The sequence below is a fragment of the Mesocricetus auratus genome, unplaced genomic scaffold (genome assembly GCF_017639785.1).
Source record: "Mesocricetus auratus isolate SY011 unplaced genomic scaffold, BCM_Maur_2.0 Super-Scaffold_100001, whole genome shotgun sequence".
Taxonomy (NCBI): domain Eukaryota; kingdom Metazoa; phylum Chordata; class Mammalia; order Rodentia; family Cricetidae; genus Mesocricetus; species Mesocricetus auratus.
Window position 1 is genome coordinate 14,484,495 of NW_024429187.1, and position 24,351 is coordinate 14,508,845.

The 24,351-nt window shown below is 45.5% G+C and overlaps 1 protein-coding gene across 2 annotated transcripts in view; it reads right to left on the minus strand.

Annotated features, from left to right (window-relative positions):
* Itpr2 (inositol 1,4,5-trisphosphate receptor type 2) overlaps window positions 1–24,351 on the minus strand; it is a 394,738-nt gene that overhangs the window by 167,042 nt on the left and 203,345 nt on the right. For both annotated transcript variants that reach the window (XM_040743610.1, XM_040743611.1), the window contains exon 37: window positions 22,287–22,395. In XM_040743610.1, the coding sequence (XP_040599544.1) occupies window positions 22,287–22,395 (109 nt within the window). The remainder of the gene's footprint in view (window positions 1–22,286; window positions 22,396–24,351) is intronic.

Here is a 24,351-nt window from a genome sequence, read left to right on the forward strand (position 1 = left end):
CGGTCAACAGCTTCATAATTAATACAGCATCTTGTGTGTTATTTGGGGACTACAACGTGGCAGAGCCCAGGCGACTGGTGGGGAAAGACCAAAGCAGCTGACAAGGAAAAGGCTTCTCTCTACATGTGATGTATGTGTCTAACCCCAACTCTCTAACCCCTACTACCTGCCTCCCACTCCCCACCCCCACCCCCATTAACTCCCCCCATCCCTTTGCCTTCTCTGGCATTTTATTACTAATTCGGGTCCCTAGTGTAAAAACACTGATTGCCAAATGAACTCCTAGTCTTTCATTTATTCAAATTCTTTAAAAAATCTATTTACACACAATGATCCTGCCCTAGGCATAAGGTAAATAAATGCCTGCTATTTTCAAACACAGAATCTGTGATGCTGTAAACATGACACATGGAGGGAAAACACGTCTGAAAACAGAGTACCCACAAAACACATGGAAAAAGTCAAAAATACATACTTTTATTTCTACCATTCCAAGATGTACCTATGTCTCTCCTGAGTATCAAAAAGAAGTAATTTAATGTTACAGCAGCTAAAATCAAGCAGTGATGAACTGGATGAAATAACACCGATGACTAGAATTCCGAATAAAATTTGGCTATATTGGTGCAACTAGATTTAGGCAAACACAGATTTGATCTCATTTGGCTTGAATATTTATGATTATACCGCGAGAATTCAAAATATAAATGAGAGGAAATAAAAAAAAACATTTGCATAATTTAAAGGTTTCCACTTGGCTAACCCTGAGGCATCGTTTGTGGAACGCTGACACCTTTTGGCAGGCTGCGATATAGCAGCCCAGCTCCACAGTCTGTTCATTAACATGGGGGGGAAGGGGGGCTCCAGGGCAGCCTCGTGCACAAGTGGCAGAAGCAGACACGTCGACATATGTTACATCCTCATACTGGGTGGCCTTGCCCAGCCTTAACACAAGGTGAGGTGCTTGGTCTTACTGCAACTTGACATGCCACAGGAGGCCTGCCCTTCTCTGGACAGAAGCTGAGGAGTAGATGGGGGTGGGGTGGCAGAAGGGAAGGAGGGGGCGGGACTGGGGGGAGAGGTGGGAGGGGAAACTGCAGTGGAGATGTTAAATAAATAAATAGGTGCTAAAAAAAAAAGCAACCCAAAATACGTTACATGCATGCAAAAGAATGTCAAAAGCAAAGCTATTATTTTGTAGAAGTAATTTGTGCTTAAAAAAAATGATCCCAGGGCTGGTAACTGAATTTGATCTCCAGGTCCCAGCTTCCCAGAGTTGTCCTCTGCCACAGGGGTTCTCAACCTGGGGATCGAGTGGCCCTTTCACGGGGGTCACATATCAGATGTCATGTATATCACATATTTATACTATGATCCATAACAGCAGCAAAATTACAGTTATGAAATAGCGGTGGAATGATTTTACAGCTGGGGGTCACCACCACAACCTGAGGAACTGTATTAAGGGGCCACTGTTAGGAAGGTTGAGAACCATTGCTATAATAATAACTTTTAAAAGACGTCAGCCTAAATATTGCTGCCAGTAGGTGAGCCAAGAAGACAGGGACCAGCGAGGGAGCAATGGCCTCATGTCCCTGGGACCTCTGTGACCTCCATGACCTCTGTGACCTCTGCATCACCAAGACTTTCCAAAGCCCAGGTCTCTGTGCCCTTCCTTCTGTATCTGTTCATTATGTTTTAGGTTGGGTTTTACGGCAGGCTTGCAAAGTCATCCTTGATCAGAAGCCAGACACACACACCTCAGAAGCTCCCGCCTGCACAGCTACAGTTCTGGTCTACTGACCTCTCCGACACCTCTCCGACATGGGTGTCTCTCACCAATGCCGTCACAGCAGGACAAGCAGCGCAGAGCCAGCCCTCATCAAAAACCTCAAGCCAAGAAGTCCAGGGTCACTGACTGCAAGATGAATTTCACTCTCACAGCTCTGACTGTCAGACCTTCCAGAAGGTAGTTGGAACTCTCCACACTTATACCCTGAGACTACAGAAACAGTCTCACAGCGTACCCAGGGACTCCACTCAAGGCAGACTGTACCCTGCCCAGGACTACAGAAACGGCCTCACAGCCCACACAGAAACTCCACACAAGATACCTTATCCTGAATAAAGTGCGGAGACTCCCCTATGTACTCCACACTAGGCAATGTTCCTGATCTTCTGGGGTGTTTTTCACTCGATGATCTTGGACCTCCTAAACTTCTTAAAGGGCCCTTTTCATGGGCCTGGAGAGGTGGCTCAGTGGTTCAGAGCTGCTCTTGCAGAGGACCTGGGCATCAGTCCCCGGCACCCACACGGTGTCTCAGGACCCTCTGTAACTCCAGGTCCCAGGATGTGATGCCCTCTTTAGGCTTCTGCAGGTACTGCACGCATGTGGTGCACATACACACATACAGGCAAAGCATCTATATGCATAAGGCAATAAATGTAAATCTTTTAAATGTCCCTTCTCTGTCAATTCCCAGGTCATTCATAGAGCACAACTTTCACCCACATCTCAGATCAGTATAACGCCAGACCCAGGACCCAACTTCCAACTGAGGCCAACACAGTCAACATCCCTGCTAGGACCTGACATTCTTGAGCCAGGCAGAAGTGGCATGTCTCTCAAGGCAGTGGTAAGCGGTCCTTGGGCCCTTGCTCTCAGCCTGATGCAGCCTGCCACAGCCCCTTTCTCGTCACAGAAGCTGCATCCTTTATTGTATTGGGCTAAGCCCAAGATGCTATGTACACACAGCAGTCAAAGTAACTTAACACACGAGGAGCTCTGAGTCTCACCAAAGTCATGGTGCTATTGAGAAGACAGACGACGCTAACAGGAGTGAGACTGAGCAGTGGCCACTCGCTGACATTAATAAAGGAAGAGCTACGTCAGACGGGCTCATCACAAAAGGCACTGGCCGAGACTCTGAGCCGAGACCTAAAGAAAGTATTAATCGGGCGCAAAAGGAGCCAGGGGAGCTGCGCCCCGGGTAGAAGGAACAGAGAATGCGAAACCACGCGTGAAGGAAGTGGAAAGAGGGGGGCATTACGTGACCACGCGGCAGCCACACAAGGAGAAGAAGCCGGTGTGCCGGGCGGCAGGCTGGGGCCTATGGAATCTGGTAAGAAACATGAATTTACCCTTAAGCGGGGACATAAAACCCTCGCAAGGTGTCTTAGGGTTTTTTTTATTGCTGTGAAGAGACACCAGCAGGACAATGGTGGTGCACGCCTTTAATCCCAGCACTCGGGAGGCAGAGGCAGGCGGATCTCTGTGAGTTCGAGGCCGGGCTGGACTGACAGCCTCCAAAACAATACAGAGAAACCCTGTCTCGTAAAAACCAAAAAAAAAAAAAAAGAGAGAGAGACATCATGACCTCGGCAACTCTGGCGTTGAGTCGAGCGGACTCCACCCACAATACAGGTTGAAGTCCTGGCGCCCCAAGCCCACTTCGTGGCTCTGAATGACCAAATCACTTTTAAAGGGGTAATTAAATTAAAACGAGGTTACTGGCTGGTCTCGTCCTGTATGACTAATGCCATGCTGAGGAAATTTAGATAAACCTATATGGCCAGACAGGATGGTTGAAGACACAGAGGACGTGAGGACCACCTACAAGCCCATCAGAGAAGCCTGGGGAAGATCCCTTCCCTGTGACCCTCAGAAGAAACCACCGCATCATCCCCTTCACCTTAGATTTCTGGAGCTATGAGAAAATAAATTCCCACTGTGTGGCGATATACTGTTTATGATTTATTAAAACTTGCCTGAGGACTCAGAGAGCAAAGTCAACATCAAGCTATAGAGAGCAGGCAGTGGTGGCACACACCTTTAATCCCAGGACTCAGAAGACAAAGGCAGATGGATCTGAGTTCAAGGCCACCCAGGGCTGCGCGAGAGTGAATTGGTCTAAAAGATTCACAGAGCTCGCGTCTTTAACCCCAGCACTAGAGAGATATAAAAGATAGGAGCAGGGTCTTCAGTGGTCAGCCTCGGGGTTCTCTACCCATGCTGAGGACGGCATAGCGGTCTGAGTGAATCTGGGGAGCAGTGAACTCGGGAACAGTCTGAGGATCGCCCCTTTGGTCTGAGCTGAGGTGGAGGTAAGAGCTATCGGCTGACTGCTTTGCTTTTCCAACCTTCAGCTTGAAGCTTGAACCCCAATATCTGTCTCTGGGTCATTTATTTTTCACGCTACGCCATTGACCAGGCCACTCCTTCTGCAGAGCTTCGCATGACAAATGCTGTAAATTCTAACAGTTTCATCCTCTCGTGTAACAACTGACACCGCACAAGTGAGTCCAGACTCGTGTCCACATGACGTCCCTTGTGGTATATACGATGAGTCGGGGGATGCCTGTCAACCTACCCATCCTCCTCGCCATGTGGGCTGGCAGGCTGCCACGCAGTGGACCCTCTAACATGGAGTATTTTTCTCCAGAAAAAAAGGAAGACAGAGAAGAGTAAAGGGATGTGCCCGTGGGCCTCAGAGCAAAGGGAGCCCCCAACCCCAACTTGGTTAAAAGACAGCCGGACACAGTGGCCCTTCTCTACGCAGAGGGCTCATGTGATTCTACATGGAGTTGAAGACATTCGTTTTCCTCATGGACCGTGGGCCCCTCTATTTTCTAGAAGAATGAACGACGGAAGAAGTGAAAGGAAGCCCAAATCTCCCATGACGATCTCCTCTCAAGATCTTAATCAGGCTGAGGGGGTGGCCAGTTAAAAGGAAAAGGATGGGGGGGGATGGAAGTCCCTTTCAGGTTGTGGAGAGCATCTGGAAGCAGGGTCTGTCTCCTTGGAGCAGGAATGCCACACAGCAGTTACTTACTGCTTTCCGTGTAAGTTATTTACTAATAAACTCCAGTTCGCTGGGTCTGGTGAATCCTAATTTCCACACCTTCACCTGTGACTTAAAAATCTCCCTGTGAGCTGTGGTGAGAGTGGGGAACCACACCCACCCACTAGAGCTGTCAACCATGGTAAAATAGCAAACCCTGGCACAGGGCCTGTTAGCTGCATCACAGCTTACCGAGTTATCCTTTTCATTGGAATTTTCATATCCATCAAATGTGCATAGTAGTTACTTTTCTTGATGCTATGACCAAACAAGAAGCAACCGGAGGGAGGGGAAAGGGACCAGAGGGCATGGTGGCAGGACTGGTCACGTGGTGTCTGCAGCCACAGGTGCAGGATAGACAAGAGGCGGGGCCAGACTGCAAAATCTCAAGGCCCCTGTGCACTGAACTACTTCCCTCAATGAGGCGCCAGCCATTCGGGTTCCCACCCCCTTGCTCGTCAGCACCGCCTGCTGGAGACCACTGCTTCAAACACACAGTCCTGTGTGGGGAAGGCCCATTATCAAATCACAACACATAACCGTAGAACATCCGAACTACTCACAGTCCAAAATCATGATCCAACTTTACAATCCATAGTTCCAGGCTAAGGTAGACTCGCTTATCCTTTAGAGGAAGACAGAACAACTATCTCAATCAGGTACGCAATGCCTTCCTGTGGTACTTGCAAAGACTGAAGCGAATTGCCCGCTCCCACAAACACACACAAAAGCATTATTCCATAGCCAACGCATTTAGTTAAAAAGAAGGAAAAATCCAATGTAAAGAAAAAAGTCACATAGTTTTCTTTAGACATCCCATAACCCCCATTTTAGAGATAGGAATTTTTTTATTTAAAAAAATCCTTTCCCACGGTACTTTGGCACAATTCTTTAAAGATGGTGCATGAAAATAAGAAAAGAATCCAAAGGAACAACTCGCATGTCAGTCGAGATCCCGGAGATTAATATTTATGCAAACAATTGGCTCGTGATCCAAGACGAGAGCACCCAGCAGATGTCTCGTTAGGAGGGGCAGACTCTTGAGAAAGAAGCCCATATGTTCTCAGCCTTAGGATCACTCAGCCACTTCACTCCCGGAGATCGTACGGTGCCCACGTGTGCAAGGAAGCAGACACTATCTCGAAAGAGAACTTTCAAAATTCTGTTTATTCAGAGAGAGAGGTGGCATGCAGGTCTAAGTGGGGAGGGGGCAGAAAGCCCAGCCAACTGACTGAATCTGAAAGAGCCCGTCTGCCAAAGTTGTTACGGAGGGAGCGAGCACTCTCTTGGTCTTGTAGTCCGTCTCACGACTCTTCCCTCACGTTTCGTCAACAATTTCCCACTCCTTAGGGGTAACCCTGCCTCCCTTCTGGCATCTTTCCTGTGAACCTGTAACAGTGGCCACACCCTCCGGGTGTGGTTCCAGGTGCGGATGTGACCCATTTGAGGTAGGGGAGCTGGGGATGCAAGCCCCTTTTGGGTCTTGGAGAGCACTGGGAAGGCAGGGTCTGCATCCTTCGAGCAGTTACTTATGGCTATCTGTGTAAGTTCATCCCCAGTAAAACACCTATCTATCATTTATCTTGGGTCTGGTGAAGTGGTTATAACTCTTCACCTTCACCCTTCCACCTGATTCCCTAAGGAATGATGATGGGGAGCCTCCCGCCTCAGATGCTCGGCAGTGTGGGTTGTGGTTAGTAACTCGAAGGCTGATACACACCAGGATGAGCGAGCTGAGGAGGTGGGAAGTGAGTGGGATCTGAGGTCCTGGCTAGGTCCAGGGATGCTCAACATGGGCACAGCTAAAAGCAAAAGGGAACAGATAGCAGAGTGGAGGCCCGGGTGCTGGGACTCCTGGATGAGTGACTGGATGAGTAGCTCCTGGAGAAGTGACAGGTGGGTGATGGAGAAGAAAGGTCACTGATGGCCCAGAGGTCAGCAGCTGAGAGGCCAGAGTGTGGAGTAGATGGATGGGGATGGATGGAAACTTCCTATTGCTGATGGGTCCCGGGCCTGCGGCACTAGATATGCATGAGGACCGTCTGGGATGGATGGAGGGAGGTGATGGAATATTGACAGATATCAAGATGATGTAGTCCAAGGCCCTCACTCAAAAATCAAGTAGTTAACGAGTTTCAAAACTGAGAGAGGAATCGGCCTTGAGGCAACATTGGGAAACCCTGCACACATGCAGCTCCTAGCATGGAGGATGGGGGAGAAAGGTGCCTATTCAATGAAAGGGCTGGCCTTGGAAGAGGGTGAGGGCACAGGTTGCAGAGGGAGAGATGAGGAACTTGGGAGAGGGGTGTGGAGAACTGGGGAAGCATGGCTACCCAGGGGGCTTGGGGTTTGCAGGGAAAAGCACCATGGAACCGCTGTTACAACCATCTTTCAAGAAACAGCACAGCGAGCCTAAGAGGGGGGAGTCTTGTCTGGATCTGCCTACAAGACAACCAAGTCTCCACAGGTCACGACCTGCTACGTGCACCCTGGTAACGGATGCCACGATCCTGATGGTGAATTGCTAAAAGCAATCCCACAGTGGCAAAGCAGGAGGTTATTGCTTCTATGAGACTAGCAGACTCTGAAGACTTAATCCCTTCCGGGGAAAGACAACGTGAAGTACACTCGGGACTTTGGATAGAGACCACGAAAGAAAAGCACCTCTGTGTTGGTACCCTCAGCCCCAATGCCCTCTCCAATCCAAACTGTTCCCTGGTCCTCATTAGATACGTCCTGTTCTGGGCTCTTCATACCAAGACACCATGTGGTGTTCCTGTCACACTTCTTTTGTCCTTCCCAGGCTATGTTTGTGCAAGCAGCAGGGTTCATAATTTGAAGTGTTATTAACAACTCAAACAAAAGCCAAGAATGACTGTGAAAAGATGAGTCTCACAACTCCCCTGAGCAATCTGCAAACGACCAGACTGTTGGTGTTTTTTGCTTAAAGGAGGAAGCATCCAGAAAGGCTTAAGAGTCTCAGGCACCAGATGGAGCAAGCAGGAAACAATTCGATGCTGATGCCAGTGCCAGTTCGGATGCCGAAGGAAGCAATGTGTGGTGGATGCTCAGAAACCGCTGAACACAAACGAAATGTGGTCTACACCGTTAAATCACTCTTCCTCTGCAGCCACGCACAGCATCCCCACAGAGCTGTGGCCAGACATCTCAACACAATGAGCTAGCTCCACATTGGGACATGGGCTCTAATGTTGCAGGAGAATTGTTCATGCAGCCATTCCTCTGGGACAATAAAGCCACCTTGAATGATAGGACAGAGCCAGCAATCAGCTGACAGGGATGAGCCTGGTGCCTCAGTGTATCTGCTCTCCTTGAGACACAACCAAGCATGGTCATTGCATTTAATTATATCCTTACATCTCTCCCTATGCTGTTAGCATCATCAGATCTGGTAAGACACTTGGGGATTTTTAAATGGGGAATTAGGTTTTAAAAAAAGAGACAGGAGGAAACTTTCCCGTGTTAAGAATCAGAAATGTCACAATGCAGGAAACTAGGCATTATTTAGGGCTACAATGTATGGCTTTGCAAATGAAAAAAATAAATGAAGGCACAAACAATTTAGCTGGGATTGACGTAATGTCATCCATAGTTATTATCAGTTTGGTGACTCATATTTTATCCTTTAAAAGTGTTTTGAGGACTGTGCAAATATGATTTGATAAGACACAAGCCTTAGAAAGACTTACTATTGATAAGAATCAAGTTTTAGAAAGACTTATTACTGATAAGACACAAGTCTTAGACTTACTAATAAAAAGAAGAAAAACACTCAAACACAGAGGAACCTAGAGCAGAACCTACCACACCATTGCATTATGAAACTGAAGAGGAATAGCCCAAGGGTTATTAGAAAATCAACCTTAATTTGTCCAGTTACCATACAAGAATGACAACCAGATGACAATTACCATCAAAGCTATGCAGAAGTTACCTGGGATCCTGTAGAAATGTTATATTTGAAGAGATTTAAGGAACCAGTTGTTTCATATGGTATGCATTCACCCTTTGCGAAGCAGATGTTAAATTCATGTGTCACTAGGAACAGTATTATTCCACAAGATTAGAGAGATTTAGTTACAGCAAATATTGGAAGCTGGCCCTCAGTTATAATGGAAAACATGGTGGAGAGAGGAAGCTAGGGTCATAGAACAGGGAAAGATGGCAAGAGGTTTTGTAATTTCCCAAGATCAGCTTCTAATTGAGGGAGAAAACAGTCTTTGGTGCTGGTCATATAACAGCTGTAAATGCTTGGGACAGGTTTGAAGGATTGGGAAAGAGAACTGAGTCATTGACTAAAATTATACAAGGCCTAAAAGAAGCCAGCACTGACTTATTTTTTTTTACAAAGATTGACTTCAGCTATAAATGGAATGATATCAGATCCAAAAGTTAGACAAACACTAATCAAATAATTGACTTTTGAGAATGCTAATTCAGAATGCAAAAGGGTGATTAGGCCTTTAAAGTCAAGATCAGCACCCAGAGATGAATGGATCCAAAATACAGCTGATGTTGTATCGTATGCTTATGATTTTGTTTTAATAGAAATAATTTCTAGAAATTTTCAGAAAAAAACCAAAATATCAGATGTTTTCATTACGATAAACAAGGTCATCTGAAAAGGGATTATAGGCAAGATGTTCCTAGAAACAATATTTTTTTAAAAGAGATAATCCAAACAGCAGGCCCAGCCTTGTAGAATATACAGAGGGTGTGATAAAGGGCAGCACTGGACTAATGAATGCAGAGCAACAAGGGATAGGAAATGCACCAATCTGCCATCAGAAAATGCCTTGAGGGGCCTCCAGCAGACCAAAGAATCAGATTTTGTTCACTCATTCCCTGTCACCATTGGAGAAACTCATTCACAGAACAATTAAAAGACAATACCTGAAAACCACACTGCTCTGGATATGTCCAAAGACAGAACAGCCTCAATGGGTGCAACAAAAGGCTCAGGAGAGGCCAGAAACAAGTATTTTGGCAAACTGCTATAAACCATCAGAGACCAGAGCTAAAATTACACGTAAATGGCATGGAAATTGAGGGTTTAGTAGACACAGGTGAAGATGTAACAATGGTTTCGCAAAACCTTGGCATCCAGATGGGCCTTTTCAGGAGGTACTTGTTCAACCTCTAGGATTGGAACCTTATCTCTTTTGGGGTTCAGAAGGATACACAGTAGATGACAGCTGATATTCATAAGGTCAACTCCTGAGACAACAATTTATCTGATGGAAGATAAACTGATAAACAAGGTTTATGGGTCCATTGCCTATGAAAATGAAGATTGATTCTGCCTGTAATTCTCTTGGGTACTTCCATGATACCCCCTAAAATATCCATGAGGTTCATCCCACAACCTTGGCAGTGTGTTCCTCACTTTGGGGGCACCATTATTCCTGTGTACCGACAGAAGGATGACTTCTCACCACATTGTGTAATTCTGGTAATTAGAACAAGTCTTTGCTCCACAAAACAGTGAGAAACTTAGAAACCTGTTCTCAATAATTAGCTAATCATGATAGGGGAGATTAGATATATTGAGAGTCTCTGTGTACAGATCATGACTTGGACTTTTCACAGCTAATGCTCAGGGACAGGGATGCAGATATCCCTAGCCATGCCTGGCTGATAGCAGAGACCAGAAGTCACTCCCTACTAAGTTCCTTAGCAACTAACACTTTGCACAAACTTCTAACCTCAGATTATGATACAAAAATCCTAGTTCAGCTAACTAACTGTTCGTGTTTAAGTCCTAAGATTTATACGGAGGACAAAAATAACAACCAATTAATCAAGTCCAGAGAGGAGCAACTTTACATGGGGAGAGTTTCAAAGATGTTTAGGGTTGCAAAAGATGGTCTGGCCCCACAGCCTTGAAGAAAAATTTACAAGATTACCTCCTTGTGCTTTGGGACTACATGCAGAATGAGAACACGTCTCTTTAGCCTTAGGATGCTTTTCAGTTCCAGCCCTAGTCAAAGGGTGCTGACACACCCAGCACTCTTCCCTCCCGCCTATGCCCGGCCATGGTAAATGGATCTGCCCCTTATCGTTTACTCGAGGGATACATTACGACCCCGAGAAGTAGCTCATGCAACCTTTTATTTATTATTGCCAGAAGCTTGTTGTTGAATGTGTACATAAGCTATGTGAACAAAGGAGCTAGAGAGAACTAGAACAAAGGAACTGGAACTAAAGATTTAGGGCTAGAGAATTGGAAATGGAGCACAAGAGCTGGAAATAAAAAGTGCATAACCCTCAGACTGTGTATGTGAATATTTTTTTTCCTTCAGGTAGGAAATTTCCCCCAAATCCTTACTTCTTTGAAGGCATTTCTCTTGCTACCCCAGAGGCAGACCTGGGATCTGGATTTCTTATGTCTCAGGTAAAACAAAGTACAAGATGGATTGAATGCATAGGGCCAGAAGGACAGACAGGAAAATTCAAACAATATGTGGCCAACACAGCAATGGATTTATGGGGATGTGCTTTGTTGCAGCAATGGAAATCACAGATTAACATTCCCCCAATCTCAGAAACAAACCGTAAAATGAAGACTGCTTCTGAGAGAAATATTAGAAGGTATTAAGGATGGTCAGAGACTGTTGAGGTTGTACATAAGCAGGGCACAACATATGGTGATCTTTCAAAGATACCAACAGCCCTACCTTTAAAATGGTTACCTGACAAACCTGTCAAACTGGAGTTTGACATCAGAAAAATTACAGGGATTAGAACAGCTGGTATAGGATCGGCTAAATGCTCAACATATAGAAGGACTGAGTAGTCCTTGGAATTCTCCTATATACGTCATTAAGGAGAAATTTGGAAAATGGAGAACGTTCACAGATTTAAGAGCCTTAAACAGCCGGGCGGTGGTGGCACATGCCTTTAATCCCAGCACTCAGGAGGCAGAGGCAGGCGGATCTCTGTGAGTTCGAGGCCAGGCTGGACCGATAGCCTCCAAAACAATACAGAGAAACCCTGTCTCATAAACCCCCCCCAAAAAAAGAGCCATAAACAAGGTGTTTCAACCAATCAGCTATTTACAGACCAGGATTCCTTTGCCTTCTCTATTTCCTAAAGGATGGTCTACTTTTGAGATTGACTTAAAAGACTTTTTCTTTACTAAACCTTTACAAGTACAAGATAGAGAAAAACTCACCTTCACAGTGCCTACTTATAGTAATCGCCAGCCCGTTAAAAGATGTCAGTGGAAAGTTATTCCACAAAGAATGTTAAACAGCACCACCTTATGGCCATATTTTGTATAACAATAACTGGAAATAATTTGTAAACTATTTCCTAACATATAATTTACTATTATGTGGACGATATCTACCTAGTTGATTCAGACACAGATACCATAGGGAAAAAAATGAAGAAGCAAAGAAAATTCTGTCTTCCTGGAGGTTACAAATTTCTCTTGAAAATATACAAAGAATTTCTATTAATTACTTAGGATATAGGATAGGTTTACAAAAAATTCAACCTCAGAAAGTACCAAATCAGGAGACATTGATTACAACTTTTTAATGATTTTCAAAAAATTGTTGGGAAATATTAGCTAGCTACAAGCCACAATTGGATTAACAACTCAAAAGTTAAGTAATTTATTTGAAATTTTACAGGATTATAGAGACTTTAATAGTCCAAGAAAATTGTAAGCTAAGGCTTAGAAAGAATTGGCTGTGGTAAAAAGAAACTATGGGATGCACATTTGGATTGCTTAGATCCCGTTTGACGGTAGCTGGGTTAGACTACCTTCCACACATTTTTCTACAGGAATTCATATGCAGAGAGAAGGTAATACTTCAGAATGGATATTTTGCCACACAAACAGAGTAAAAAATTAAAGACCTATGTGGAAAGGGCTTCTGAACTGATTCTGAAAGAAAAAACTGAGATGTATATCATCAATTAACAGAGACTGACATAGCAGAAATTGTAGTGCCTTTTCCTAATGCTGGCATTTCCTCATTGTGGATGAAAAATGAACATTGGCAAAGAGCTTGAGATAATTTCTTGGAAGAGATTAGCAACAAATATCCCCCAAATAAAAGAACTAATTGAATTCTTCCTGACATTGTGCAAGGAAAACCAATTTTTGGAGCCCCTACATGCTACACTGTTGTAAATGAATCAGGAAAGGCAGGTTATAAGTCATGAAATTTAAACCAAGTATCTCAAGGCCCTTATGATTCAGTTCATAAATCAGAATTACATGCTATTTTCATGGTATTATTAGATTTTCCAGAATCTCTTAATATAGTTACTGACTCTCAATATGCATAAAGAGGTATCTTACATATTGAAGTCATTGAACTTATTCCAGATAATTCAGAATTAACTTTGTTATTTATTCGATTATAAGAAATAACAATCAAAATAAATTATCCCTTGTATGTAATACATATAAGATACCATATGGGTCTACTAGGCCCTCTTGCACAAGGTAATGATGAAATTTATCAGCTATTGGTAAGAAATGTGCAAAATGCCTCAGAATTTCATAAGAAACATCATGTCAATAGTAAGAGTTTGAAGAAAGAATGTTCTATCACTTGGCCAACAAGTCAAGGAAATTACAAGGAAATATCCTACTTGTTCTTTATACAACCAAATACCAATACCTGCAGGAAGTAACTCAAAGGGTATTCAAAGAAATGAAATTTGATAGACATATTGTGTTTGATTTTTGCAGAGTTTGGGAAGTTAAAGTATCTGGATCGCACCACAGATACATATTCAGGATTTCAATGGGCAACAGTTTTGAGTTCTAGGAAGGCTGATTCTGACATTTGTTAGACGTTATGACCATTATGGGACTACCAGTATAAATTAAGACTGACAATACTTCAGCATATGTCTCTAGCAGAATGAAATGATTTTCTGCATATTACAACCTAAAACGCCTTACAGGTACACCACATTTTAAAACATATGCTTAATAAACAGAAAGAGGTAATAAAGACCCCTCCCCGAGTTATATTGCACGATACTTTATGAACTTTATTTTTTTAGTGGTAACAAGAAAAGAAAAATAGTTGCAGAGACACACTGGATAGCAGAAGAAAACAACTGAACTAAGTCATCCTGTGTACTTTAAAGTTGACCTCAGAATCAAAACCAGCATAGGTGTTACGTTGGATAAGAGCTTTTGTTTTTGCTTCCATAGGAGAAGAAAAGCTATGGTACACTATCAAAACTGATAAAGATCAGAGTCAAACATAACTTTGCCAAGTAAAGAAAGGGAAGTCCCTCAGAATTCCTGCTTCTGGTAAAAGTTTGTCAGATCTTCTAGGCCTATATGCTGAAGCTGGATGCCCCAACATTGCAGAGGAACCTCAGGTAACTTTCCAGGCAGCCAGATGTCTCTTCCATTTCTTAGTTCTGGAAACTGTTTGTTCTACACTTTCTGTTTTGTCAGGTAATATTTTATCCTTCTCAGGTCTCTGATGGGAGTAAGGTTAGATGGTTATAGTTAAGAGTTTTCCTTAGTCATGATAGAAAATAAATTAGGTACAAAACTTTAGACTCACCAAGATAAGATAGATAATAGAGTATTTTCTCTGAATTGGATAAATACAAATGGAATGGACATTGTGAATTCTTGCCCAATAATTGTTCTTATTGCATAAAGTGTTACCATGTTAGAGTTTAGATCTTTCCTTTTTATTTTACACAAAAAGGGGAAATATTGCAGGAGAACTGATTGCACGGCCATTCCACTGTGGCAATAAAGCCATCTTGAGTCACAGGACAGAGCCAGCGATTGGCTGACAGGCATTAGCCATAGAGTTCTTGGATGACTGAGGAGGTCTTCTAGAGAGGATAGGAAGAGAGAAGAGGGAGTTTCCTGAGGGGAATGGGGATTTCTGGGGCTGATGGATTGGGAAAACCATGGAGAAAGGATCAGCCAGTTGACTCTTCTGCTGTCCTTGGGTTTACCAGGTCTTTATCTCAATTTCTGACTCCTGAGTTTTTATTATAATGGAACAATTTAGATATCTGTCACACTCTAACTGTAGACTCTGAAGTCACACGGGCTGGGGTTCACCCCGGCTTTACTGTGCAGACTCAGACACATCGCTTCTCTGCGATGTGATTTCTCTGTTATTTAATTGTTATGTGGTTTGAATGGATTACGGTGTAAATTAAGATTCCTGACAAGCTGAGCTTGGCTGTGAACAAAAACTCCCCTGGGAAGAGTCTGTGTCTGATGAGACTGATGAGACCCATTGGAAGCTCAGTGTTGCAGAGAGACTGGTGTTTTGTGGGCTTGGAGGCTAATCACTTTGTTGTGGGCCAGTTTTAGCCTTATGCCACTCTTTATTTGAACTAACACCTTATGATAATCAATAAAAACACAGGCATAAAAAATTGAGTCTGCAGCTCCAGCTTGACAAAATGAAAGCAAATTGAAAGCACTGTTTGTTTCACCGGCCTTATGCAATTCCTGACTCAATTATGTAACACGGTAGAGACAGGCAAGAGAAGCTGGGATTTGCATTCACAAATAGCAGGACTCCGTGGCCTCTGGAAGCTATTGCAGAGAGCTGAGCAGATTCGGACAGCCTGTTACCTAGTCCACAGCCCCTCTAGATATGGACATTGGAGAACGAGGCAACAGCCAGGTTTTTGTGCCTTCTACTTGGCACCTGAAATGGTAAATCTGATGGGAAGCACAGGATGCCCGGTCCACTCTGCAGACGCTCTGTTCCTTCCCCGAATGGTAGCAACACCAGACCTACCACCCCAGGTCCTGCTGTGAGGGTTCCGACACTGTCTGGAGTCAGCAGTCGGGGCTGCTAGGGTAGCTGATCTCACTCAGTGTCTCTGTTCTACAGCCCAAAGCCCCCGATTTTTAATGGGGCTTTCTCTAGGCTCAAAGCCTCCAGGCTGAGTCATCTCTGTTCACAAACTGGGTCTCTAGCACATTCTCTCCAGGCCTCTCCTCAAGACTGGGGCAGGTGCTGGAATAGAAGCCCTCCTCCTCACCACTGATCTTCAGACCCAGCTTCGTACCTTTGATCCCATCCCTCCCGCTTCGCCTGGACGCAGCATCCTGGGTCTGACACATTCCCGCCTTCTTTCTTGCTTCCCAGGCCACACAGTAGGTGCACACTCCAACAGCACACTGCGATTTGGGTGATCCCGCTTCCTCCCCTGGCCTTCTGTGCCGAAGCTCTCGGCAGCTGGTCTGACACTGCAGGTGTGTGCAGCCCACAAAACCTGCCCCTTCCAGGACCACGAAGATAAGCAAAGCAGGATTTGTTTGTTTGTGTGTTGGGACAGGGTTTCTCTGTATTGTTTTGGAGGCTGTCATGGAACTGGCTCTGTAGACCAGGCTGGCCTCGAACTCACAGAGATCTGCCTGCCTCTGCCTCCTGAGTGCTGGGATTAAAGGCGTGCACCACCAATGCCCAGCAAGTGATGCTTCCAGCATCCACTTCTCAGCTAGAGCAAGCAAGGACTGGAGCTGGATGACATCTATAGACGGCAAGGCCCTCGCTGAGCAATGGCTGTGAGCTAAACACTAGAAGCTCACCCCCGAAGATCACTAGTCTGCCCTCAAACAGGGTGTGGCATGAGGGGGGCAGGCGGTGCAGAACTTTGTGGATCTCAGCTCTGCACGGGTGATGCAGGGCTTCAGCTAATGTGTCAAGTCTGGCCCACTCTCAAGAGGTCCCTGGGTTCTTTTAAAATATCATCACACACACTAAAGGGGTCACCCTCAAGGACTCCTAGAGCAAGATCCAAAATCAGAGGAATAATGACCCATAAATGCCACAGTGATTATGAAACCGAGCAGAACTGTGTGTGGCGGCACGAGCCTTTCAGGACAGCACCCGGAAGGCAGAGGCAGAAGCCGGCAGATCCCAGGGAATTCACGGCCAGCCTACTCTACATACGTAGTTCCAGCACAGTCGGGGCTACATATGAGCCCCTGAATGAAATCAGCTGGTTAATTTTTCACAAAAGGAGCAAACTGAAGGTAAAGTGGCCGTGCAGCATGTTCTGAAAAAGAGTTTATGTCAGACTTATGTCAACGATACCTTAATTTGAATGCTTATTATCTTATCCTTTTTCTTCAGCTTACTTTTTCTCAGTTTTGGCTTTGCCTTCTGAAGATACCCCATTTACTTTGCTGATGAGAACCCCAGTTTTCTCTGAAGTTACCCAGTTTGGTTTGCTGATGAGAGCCCCATCTCAGCAGCCTCACAGAGACCATGGACGGTGATTAGCCTGAGCCCAGGCAAGATGTCCATCATGAACTTCCAGCTATCATGTCTAATGACTCAGACGTACTTCAAAGAGACTCAAGACCAGGAAGGATACGACTGTCTCAGATTTTGAAACGAGCAGCACCAAGGTCTGAAGAGCTTGGAGTCCTTTCCATAAGGAGCACAGAGGTTTGGCCAAACTCGGCAAGACCCAGTGATGGAAAAGAAAACATTTGTGAAGGTCACCGGTGCTTTTAGCCCATTTGACAATCATTTTGCCCAGATGAGAAAACAAAATGCAGACTCCTGAGGTGGAATGCTGTGCCCATGCTGTTTCTAAAGTCAGTCTCCAAAGACAGCAGTGCACACTTTCATACGCATAGACATCTAACACAAGGTTAAATAACAACGCACAGGCACAATGCACACACGTGTGTATCTCTACACACACACATGTGTATGAATGGCAGGTTTTCAGGGTTTGCCCAGTTACTGCTACTCTGGTTTAAAATACTAGAATATTTGCAAAACAACTTTATATTCATCTCCTAAAGACACTAAGAACAGAAGTGCACCCAAGTACAGCTGTACTAAAACTGTTATTTATTCACCTTTGCAAAATAGGGACAATGCTTTTTTTTAAGTCATGGGCACACTCCACTGCATTCCTTCTAAAATGCATTTTATCTACCTGCTGCTACAAAGCAGGCCAAGGACACGCAAAGAAGTGACTGACTGCAGGTGCATTGCATTTCTCTCTCTCTCTCTCTCTCTCTCTCTCTCTCTCTCTCTCTCTCTCTCTCTCCCTTTCTTTCTTTTTTCTTCCTTCCTTTCTTTTTTTCTGTTTTTTTTTTGAGTCAGGGTTTCCCTGTGTAGCCCTGGCTGTCCTGGAACTTGCTCAGTAGACCAGCCTGGCCTCAAACTCAGAGATCCACCTGCCTCTGCCTCCTGAGTGCTGGGATTAAAGGCGTGTGTGACCACCACACATTCTTACTAGCAGAGTTAGTTGTAAATTCAGTCCCATGGAGGATTATGGTGGACACAGCCAAGCATGGCATCTGGGGTAGGAACTAATGTGTTTAGTATTATTCTGACATATTTTGGTGCTTCTCATAATCAAAAATGGGATATTAGCTATGATTTTTTTCTGATAAAGGAAAGAATCAATTATTATCAACTCAAGTGACAGCAAATTTTAGAGTTAAAAGGGGGGAGTGTCTTTAATATAATCCAAGACATAAATTCTTACAGAATTCCACCCCACATCACTCTGAGATAAAAAGCTGTCAAATCCAGAAGCTTCCACCTGCTATCTGTGTCCAATGTGTAAATGCCTTCTGCCCCAGCTGGGCCTCTGTAAAGATCACAGCTATCTGTTAGTAGTTAGGCTGTTTGTCCAGTGCCATGCTGCCACAAGGGGGTGTGGACAATGGCCTCACACAGCACACTGTTTACAGCTGTTATGTCTAATGATCTGGCTGAAAACAGCTCAAGCCACGACATGAGGAGTCAAGGGAAGTCTGAGCGTAACTGTAAAAATACAATCTTCAAACCCCTCAGCCCTGTCTTTATCTTGCCCCCTTCAACTTGGACTGAAATCATCAAGGTTTTCTTCAGCAGCTTTCTGAAGAAATGCATGATGCTCCCACACTTGGATGGGTTCTTACCAAGATTAAAGGCCCTTTCATCTCATTTCTCTGCATATCTGGGGAATCGGATCACGGGGCATGGGTTACAGCAGATTATTCAAGTGGTTCCAGTGTAAACCACGTGTCTTCCAAGAACACAGGAGCCTCATGTAGAAGGAGTGACACTTGAGAGAGGGGGGAGAACAAGAAGGGAGAGCGATTGACTTTTAAGACAGAAGAAAAGCATGCATACAGTGGTCTGAATGGCAAACGTCCTGACAGGTTCACATCTTAATGCTGAGGTTGTACCACTGGGAGGTGTGGTGCACATGTGTCACAGGGGGGCGGGCTTTGGAGTTTCAAGTACTCAAGCCAGGCCCAGTGTCTCTCTCTTCCTGCTTCCTGCAGATCTGCACGTAGAACCCTGCTGCTTCTCCAGCACCAGGTCTGCCTGCCTGCCGCCATGCCTCCCTCTGTGATGATAATGGGCTAAGTCTCTGAACTGCAATTGCAGTCAGCCCCAATTACACACTTCCCTTTGGAAGAGCTGCTGTGGTCATGGTTGTCTCTCCACAGCAGCAGAAGCCCTGACTAAGAGGGGGCCCATGAGCCAAAGCATGCAGAAGAACTCTAGAAGACACACAGAACTAGGAAACGAATATGGGCGACAGTCTCCAGACGGCATGTACCCCTACCTTGACCCGACATCTGTGTGGTGGTGAATTTGGACATTTTAGACACTGAGGTGTGGGTGAGTGGGGAGATAAGACAATTATGAAACACCTGCCTGTTGCCCTACCGCTGGAAACCATTCCTCTCCTGCACACACACACACACACACACACACACACACACACACACACACACACACACGCCCTTCTAATATTCTCTTAGAGGTTTAGCAGACCCTCTATTTGTCCGGTGTGCTGTGTTGGCTAATCCAGGCTGTCAACTTGACCCGCCTGGGAAGAACCCTCAGTTGAAGAATTCCCTCCACCAGGTTGGCCTGTGGGATCTTGTTGGTGGGGCATTTTCTTGATTGCTAATTGATGTGGGAGGGCCCAGCCCACTAGAGCTGACACCACGGATAGGCAAGCCGACCAGGATGTGTAAGGGAGGTAGGTAGCTGCTCAAGCCAGAGAGAGCAACGCAGTAAGCAGACTTCTTCCCTGGGCTCTACCTCAGTTTCTGGATTCTGCCTTGGCATTCCTCGGTGATGGGCTGTAAACCCTTTCTTCACTCAAATTGTTTTTCTGTCAGCACCTCATCACAACACCAAACAGGGAAGGTGGCACTCGTGTGTGTGTGTGTGTGTGTGTGTGTGTGTGTGTGTGTGTGTGTGTGTGTGTCCCTCCCTCCCTCCCTCCCTTCCTCTCTCTCTGTAATGTTTGCATAGTTGTTTTGTCTATAAGCGTGTCTGTGACCATGTGTGTGCCTGGTGCCTTCAGAGGCCAGAAAAGAGCATTGGATCCCCTGGAGTTAGAGTTACGAGCTGTCATGTGCATGCTGGGAATCGAACCTGGGAGAGCAGTCAGTGCTCTTAACCGCAGAGCCATCTCTCCGGCTGCTACCCTGCTTTATTTTTTTTTTATGTGTGCTATAGGTATATGTGTGTGTGTGCACGTGTAGTGCTAAAGGCATGTTTGCCTGTGTGTGGACTACTGGAGTTTTCCAGACAAAAGAAACGGAGGGAGGGAGGGATGAAGGGAGGGAGGCTGAAGTCATACAGTGAGGGGGAGCGGGTAGGGAGAACAGATGATTAATTTCAGAGCCGGCAGCTTGGAAGACGCTGAAACACTCTCACCTGCTGAGAGCAGGGTCCCCATACTCCTCCCTCCTTCTTTTAGAGCACTCGGTATCGATCCGTGGTGTCAACCTGGAAGGTTTGTCAGGGAAACTATGTTGACCTAATTGTCCTGCTTGGGGACCTATAGTGCATCCGTGAGATCGGCCAAGGGACAGCTCTGCACTAAGGGTCGCGGGAGAATGGCTGCAGATCCTAAAAAGGCCATCACTTACACTCAAATGTGTGAGGCTTTCTTCAATCTTATGTCAAGAAGCATTCACTAAAATCACACTGACCACATTCATCTTAGTTATCTGTTGTCCAAATATAGCTTAAGCAGTGCAACTTAAGCAGGCAGCATCTTGGTTAGTAAAGTAAATGCTTGATTCTAACTGGATGTGTGGGTGACAGCATTTTGGTTAGTAAATTACTCGATTCTAACCGGATGTGTGGGTGACAGCATTTTGGTTAGTAAATTACTCGATTCTAACCGGATGTGTGGGCGCTGTACCCCCAGTTCCAGCCATGTATTTTTTGAGCAGGGTCTCTCGCCTGCCTGTCTGGAACTCACCCAGGAGGCCAGGTTGCCTGGCCAGGGATCCCCGAGGGTCCCCATGCTTCCCCAGCTCTGAGATTGCAAATGTTTGCCACCACGCCCAGCTTCTCACATTGGTTCTGGGAGGTAAACTCAGGGGCCGATGATTGGGTAGGAAGAGCTATAGCGACAGAGCCGCGTCACCAGCCATCCTGAACCAGGGTTTTGACAGGGCCCATGCCTCCAGGTGCTTTGACGCAGTGTTCAGCAGCAAAGCCCTCCCTGCTGGCAGCCAATGCTCCACTGCATTTATTTTTTAAAGGCTGTGCTAAGAAAGCAAGATCCAATCACCACGGACTTTCTGGAATTAGAAAGCACATGTATCTACTAACAAAAATTAAACCTTTTCAGTTTTAAAATATCAGACAATTAGCATTTTTTTGGCAATACTCCACAAATACACCAAAGCACTTCCATAGACAATTTGTTTGGTGCTTAACATAAAAGTAGGTAGCTACCCTTCAAAGAGAAGAGAAGAGAAAAACTTTTCAAGATCCATATTTTATATTTAAGCCTCTCACTGTGGGTATTAGAATTTAATGAGCACCTTGAACTGTCAGCTTTAATAACCAACTGACAATCTATAAGTTGGTCTATCTCCGAATATCAACTACGCGCCTGTTAATACAGCTAAGAATAGAGACCAGCTATCCCCCTTATTTAGAACAATAGTGTTATCTTATAATACACAATACTATCAGAAATGACATTAGCATGATTCTGACTTAAAAACACGTGCCAACATGCACAGACACTCTCCACGAGCTGTTGCGCCTTAAGCGAAATCTAAACACTTCATCCCAGCCACTCATCATCTCATGGGGTCATATGGAGATCCGGGCGTGGAGCTTGGTGGTCCAACACGGAGGACCCAGGTTCAATTCCCAGGGCCACAAAGGAAGCCTTTCAGCCAAACAGTCGGCCAGAACACAAAGGCGATGACATGTACATCTGGGGACAGACTGCAGTGCGCTGGCTAAGACGAAGCCCACCGAGATCCGAGTGCCCCTCCGTTCAACACAGGACACGAATAGCGCAGCTAACGTGAATAACACCCAGTTATCACACAGCCAGTAAGAAGCGCTTATTCGACGGCCCATTGCAATCCAGACTTACACCTTCTGCGGTATTTCAAATGCAAAACGGAGAAGAAAGAAAAGAAGCCTATTTCCCGAGTACCTCTTCCACGAGGTTCTCCTCCTTCTCCAGCATCTCCCGTAACGTTTGGAGGATTTTAATGCACAGCTTTTCTTCTTTCTCCATCAGTTTCTTGGTGTGATTGATCAGCCTGAAAGCAAAACATGAACCTTTAAACGGGACACCACTTTCTCGTCGAATTACACACAGTGGGCTACGTGGGAGTGGGGAACAGTACTGCGGAGACAACGTAAATCAAAACTACGCATCGGCTTGTAGACTGCTGTGTTTTCATGGATCTCAGTGCTGCCCAGCTCCAGCGAGCCCTTCAGGGGGCTATGACACTCTGAGAAACGGGGAAACAGCAAGTTCCCCCTTCCCCTCCACTTGGCTAGCATAAAAAGACTGAAAGCACACTTATGCGCCATCATGTCACTTATTATTTCCTGTTCATTGTATCACATCAGTTATAGCATCATGGATGCAGGTGACGCCACAGTTTAGTGGGCTTTCCCCTTCTCTCAGTGTACCATGTAGGATGCGGTATTGCTTGGGAGATGTGAGCAGTTGTTGTGACTAGAAGGGGCAAGTGTAGCGTCAAGACAGCTTGACCGGTTGCCGTGATTCAGACGAGGACATGGCTCTTTTCCCCGGCTGTGTGGAAGCACGCACGCAGCGGGGCTCTTAAAGGCTTCAACTTCCGGGGGGCGGAGCCATCCTGAGAGTGAGCATGAAGTGGAACATTTGTGACGAGGACATGTTCCCATAGACTGGGTTGGTAAAGAAACTGACTCTTCTCTGACCCCGTGGGACACGTCTTCCTAGAGGGACAGCATGATGTAGACTGAAGGAAATTACAGTTTCCCCGTGACACAGCAAGAGCAGTATGGGATATAATTCTCCATTTAGAGTGAGTGCCACGGGATGTTACTGAGAAGCCATTTCCTCTAGCTGGTGCCCAGCTAATGTCCTCAGCCATCAGGGCGGAGGACCTCCTCACTGCTCATCCTCCCCACAAGCCAGAATCAGGCTGCATAACTGTTTGCGGAGGAGAAAGGAGCCTCTGCAGACGACACAACTTGCTTCCAGTTACACAGTCCTAGTGAGGAAACCAGGAAATAGATTTCCAAGCCCAACACCCAGGTAGGTGCTAACATTTTCCAAACGATATCTGGGGCTTCAGGACAGAGTCCCGCACGCAGCAGGCTGAACATGGCCATCTAACATGACAAGAGTTACTAAAACGTAAAGAGAGGTACTGGCAAAAGCCAATAAACTAGACAAAAAAAAAGGTTTATTCTGTTGCAGGAATTTCCTAAAGGCGGTTAGAGAAGGCACCCACAGAGAGAGAGACAGCACTTGAGTGATGGTGGGAACGTCCTTCTGTATATATGTTTCTCTTATTGGTTGATGAATAAAACACTGTTGGCCAATAAGGCAGGAAGATAGGTGTGACTAGGAGATGAGGAGAATTCTGGGAAACGGAGGCAGACTGGGCCGCCACATAGAGCCCGGGAAGATAGGATGCACTAGATGTTCTCGGGCAAGCCAAGACCACGTGGAAACACATAGATTAATAGGTATGGGTTAATAATTGAGACAGAGCTAGCCAATAAGAAGCCCTAGCCACTGGCCAACAGTTTTGTAATTAATGCAGCATCCGTGTATTATTTGGGGGCTGAAGTGGTCGTGGGAACAGCCCAGACAAAAAGCTCTTGTAGCACTTGAGTTAGAAGACGTTGGGTAGGAGGAGGGCAAGAAGTCGAGCCTGACCAGGAGGCGGCGTAGACAGACTGTGGAGGTGGGAGTCTGACGGCCACGTCCGCAAAATGGTAAATAAGCAAGAAGGGGCTGAGCTTGGACTAAAGAGCCTTGGACGTGGGTCTGACATGAGGGGATACTGGTGTGTGTGCACACTGTCCCAAAAATTGTCCTCACTGCCCGAGATGTACTTTCACATTTTTCTATTTTTTCCCTAAGCTGTGTCTTTAGAATAGCCTCTGCTGACACAGACTTGAATTCCATTGGTGGGTCTTCATTCCGACCTCTCAAAACCACAGACTCTCTTTCCTAAGAGTAGATGAGGATTTGAGCAAACCCAAAACCA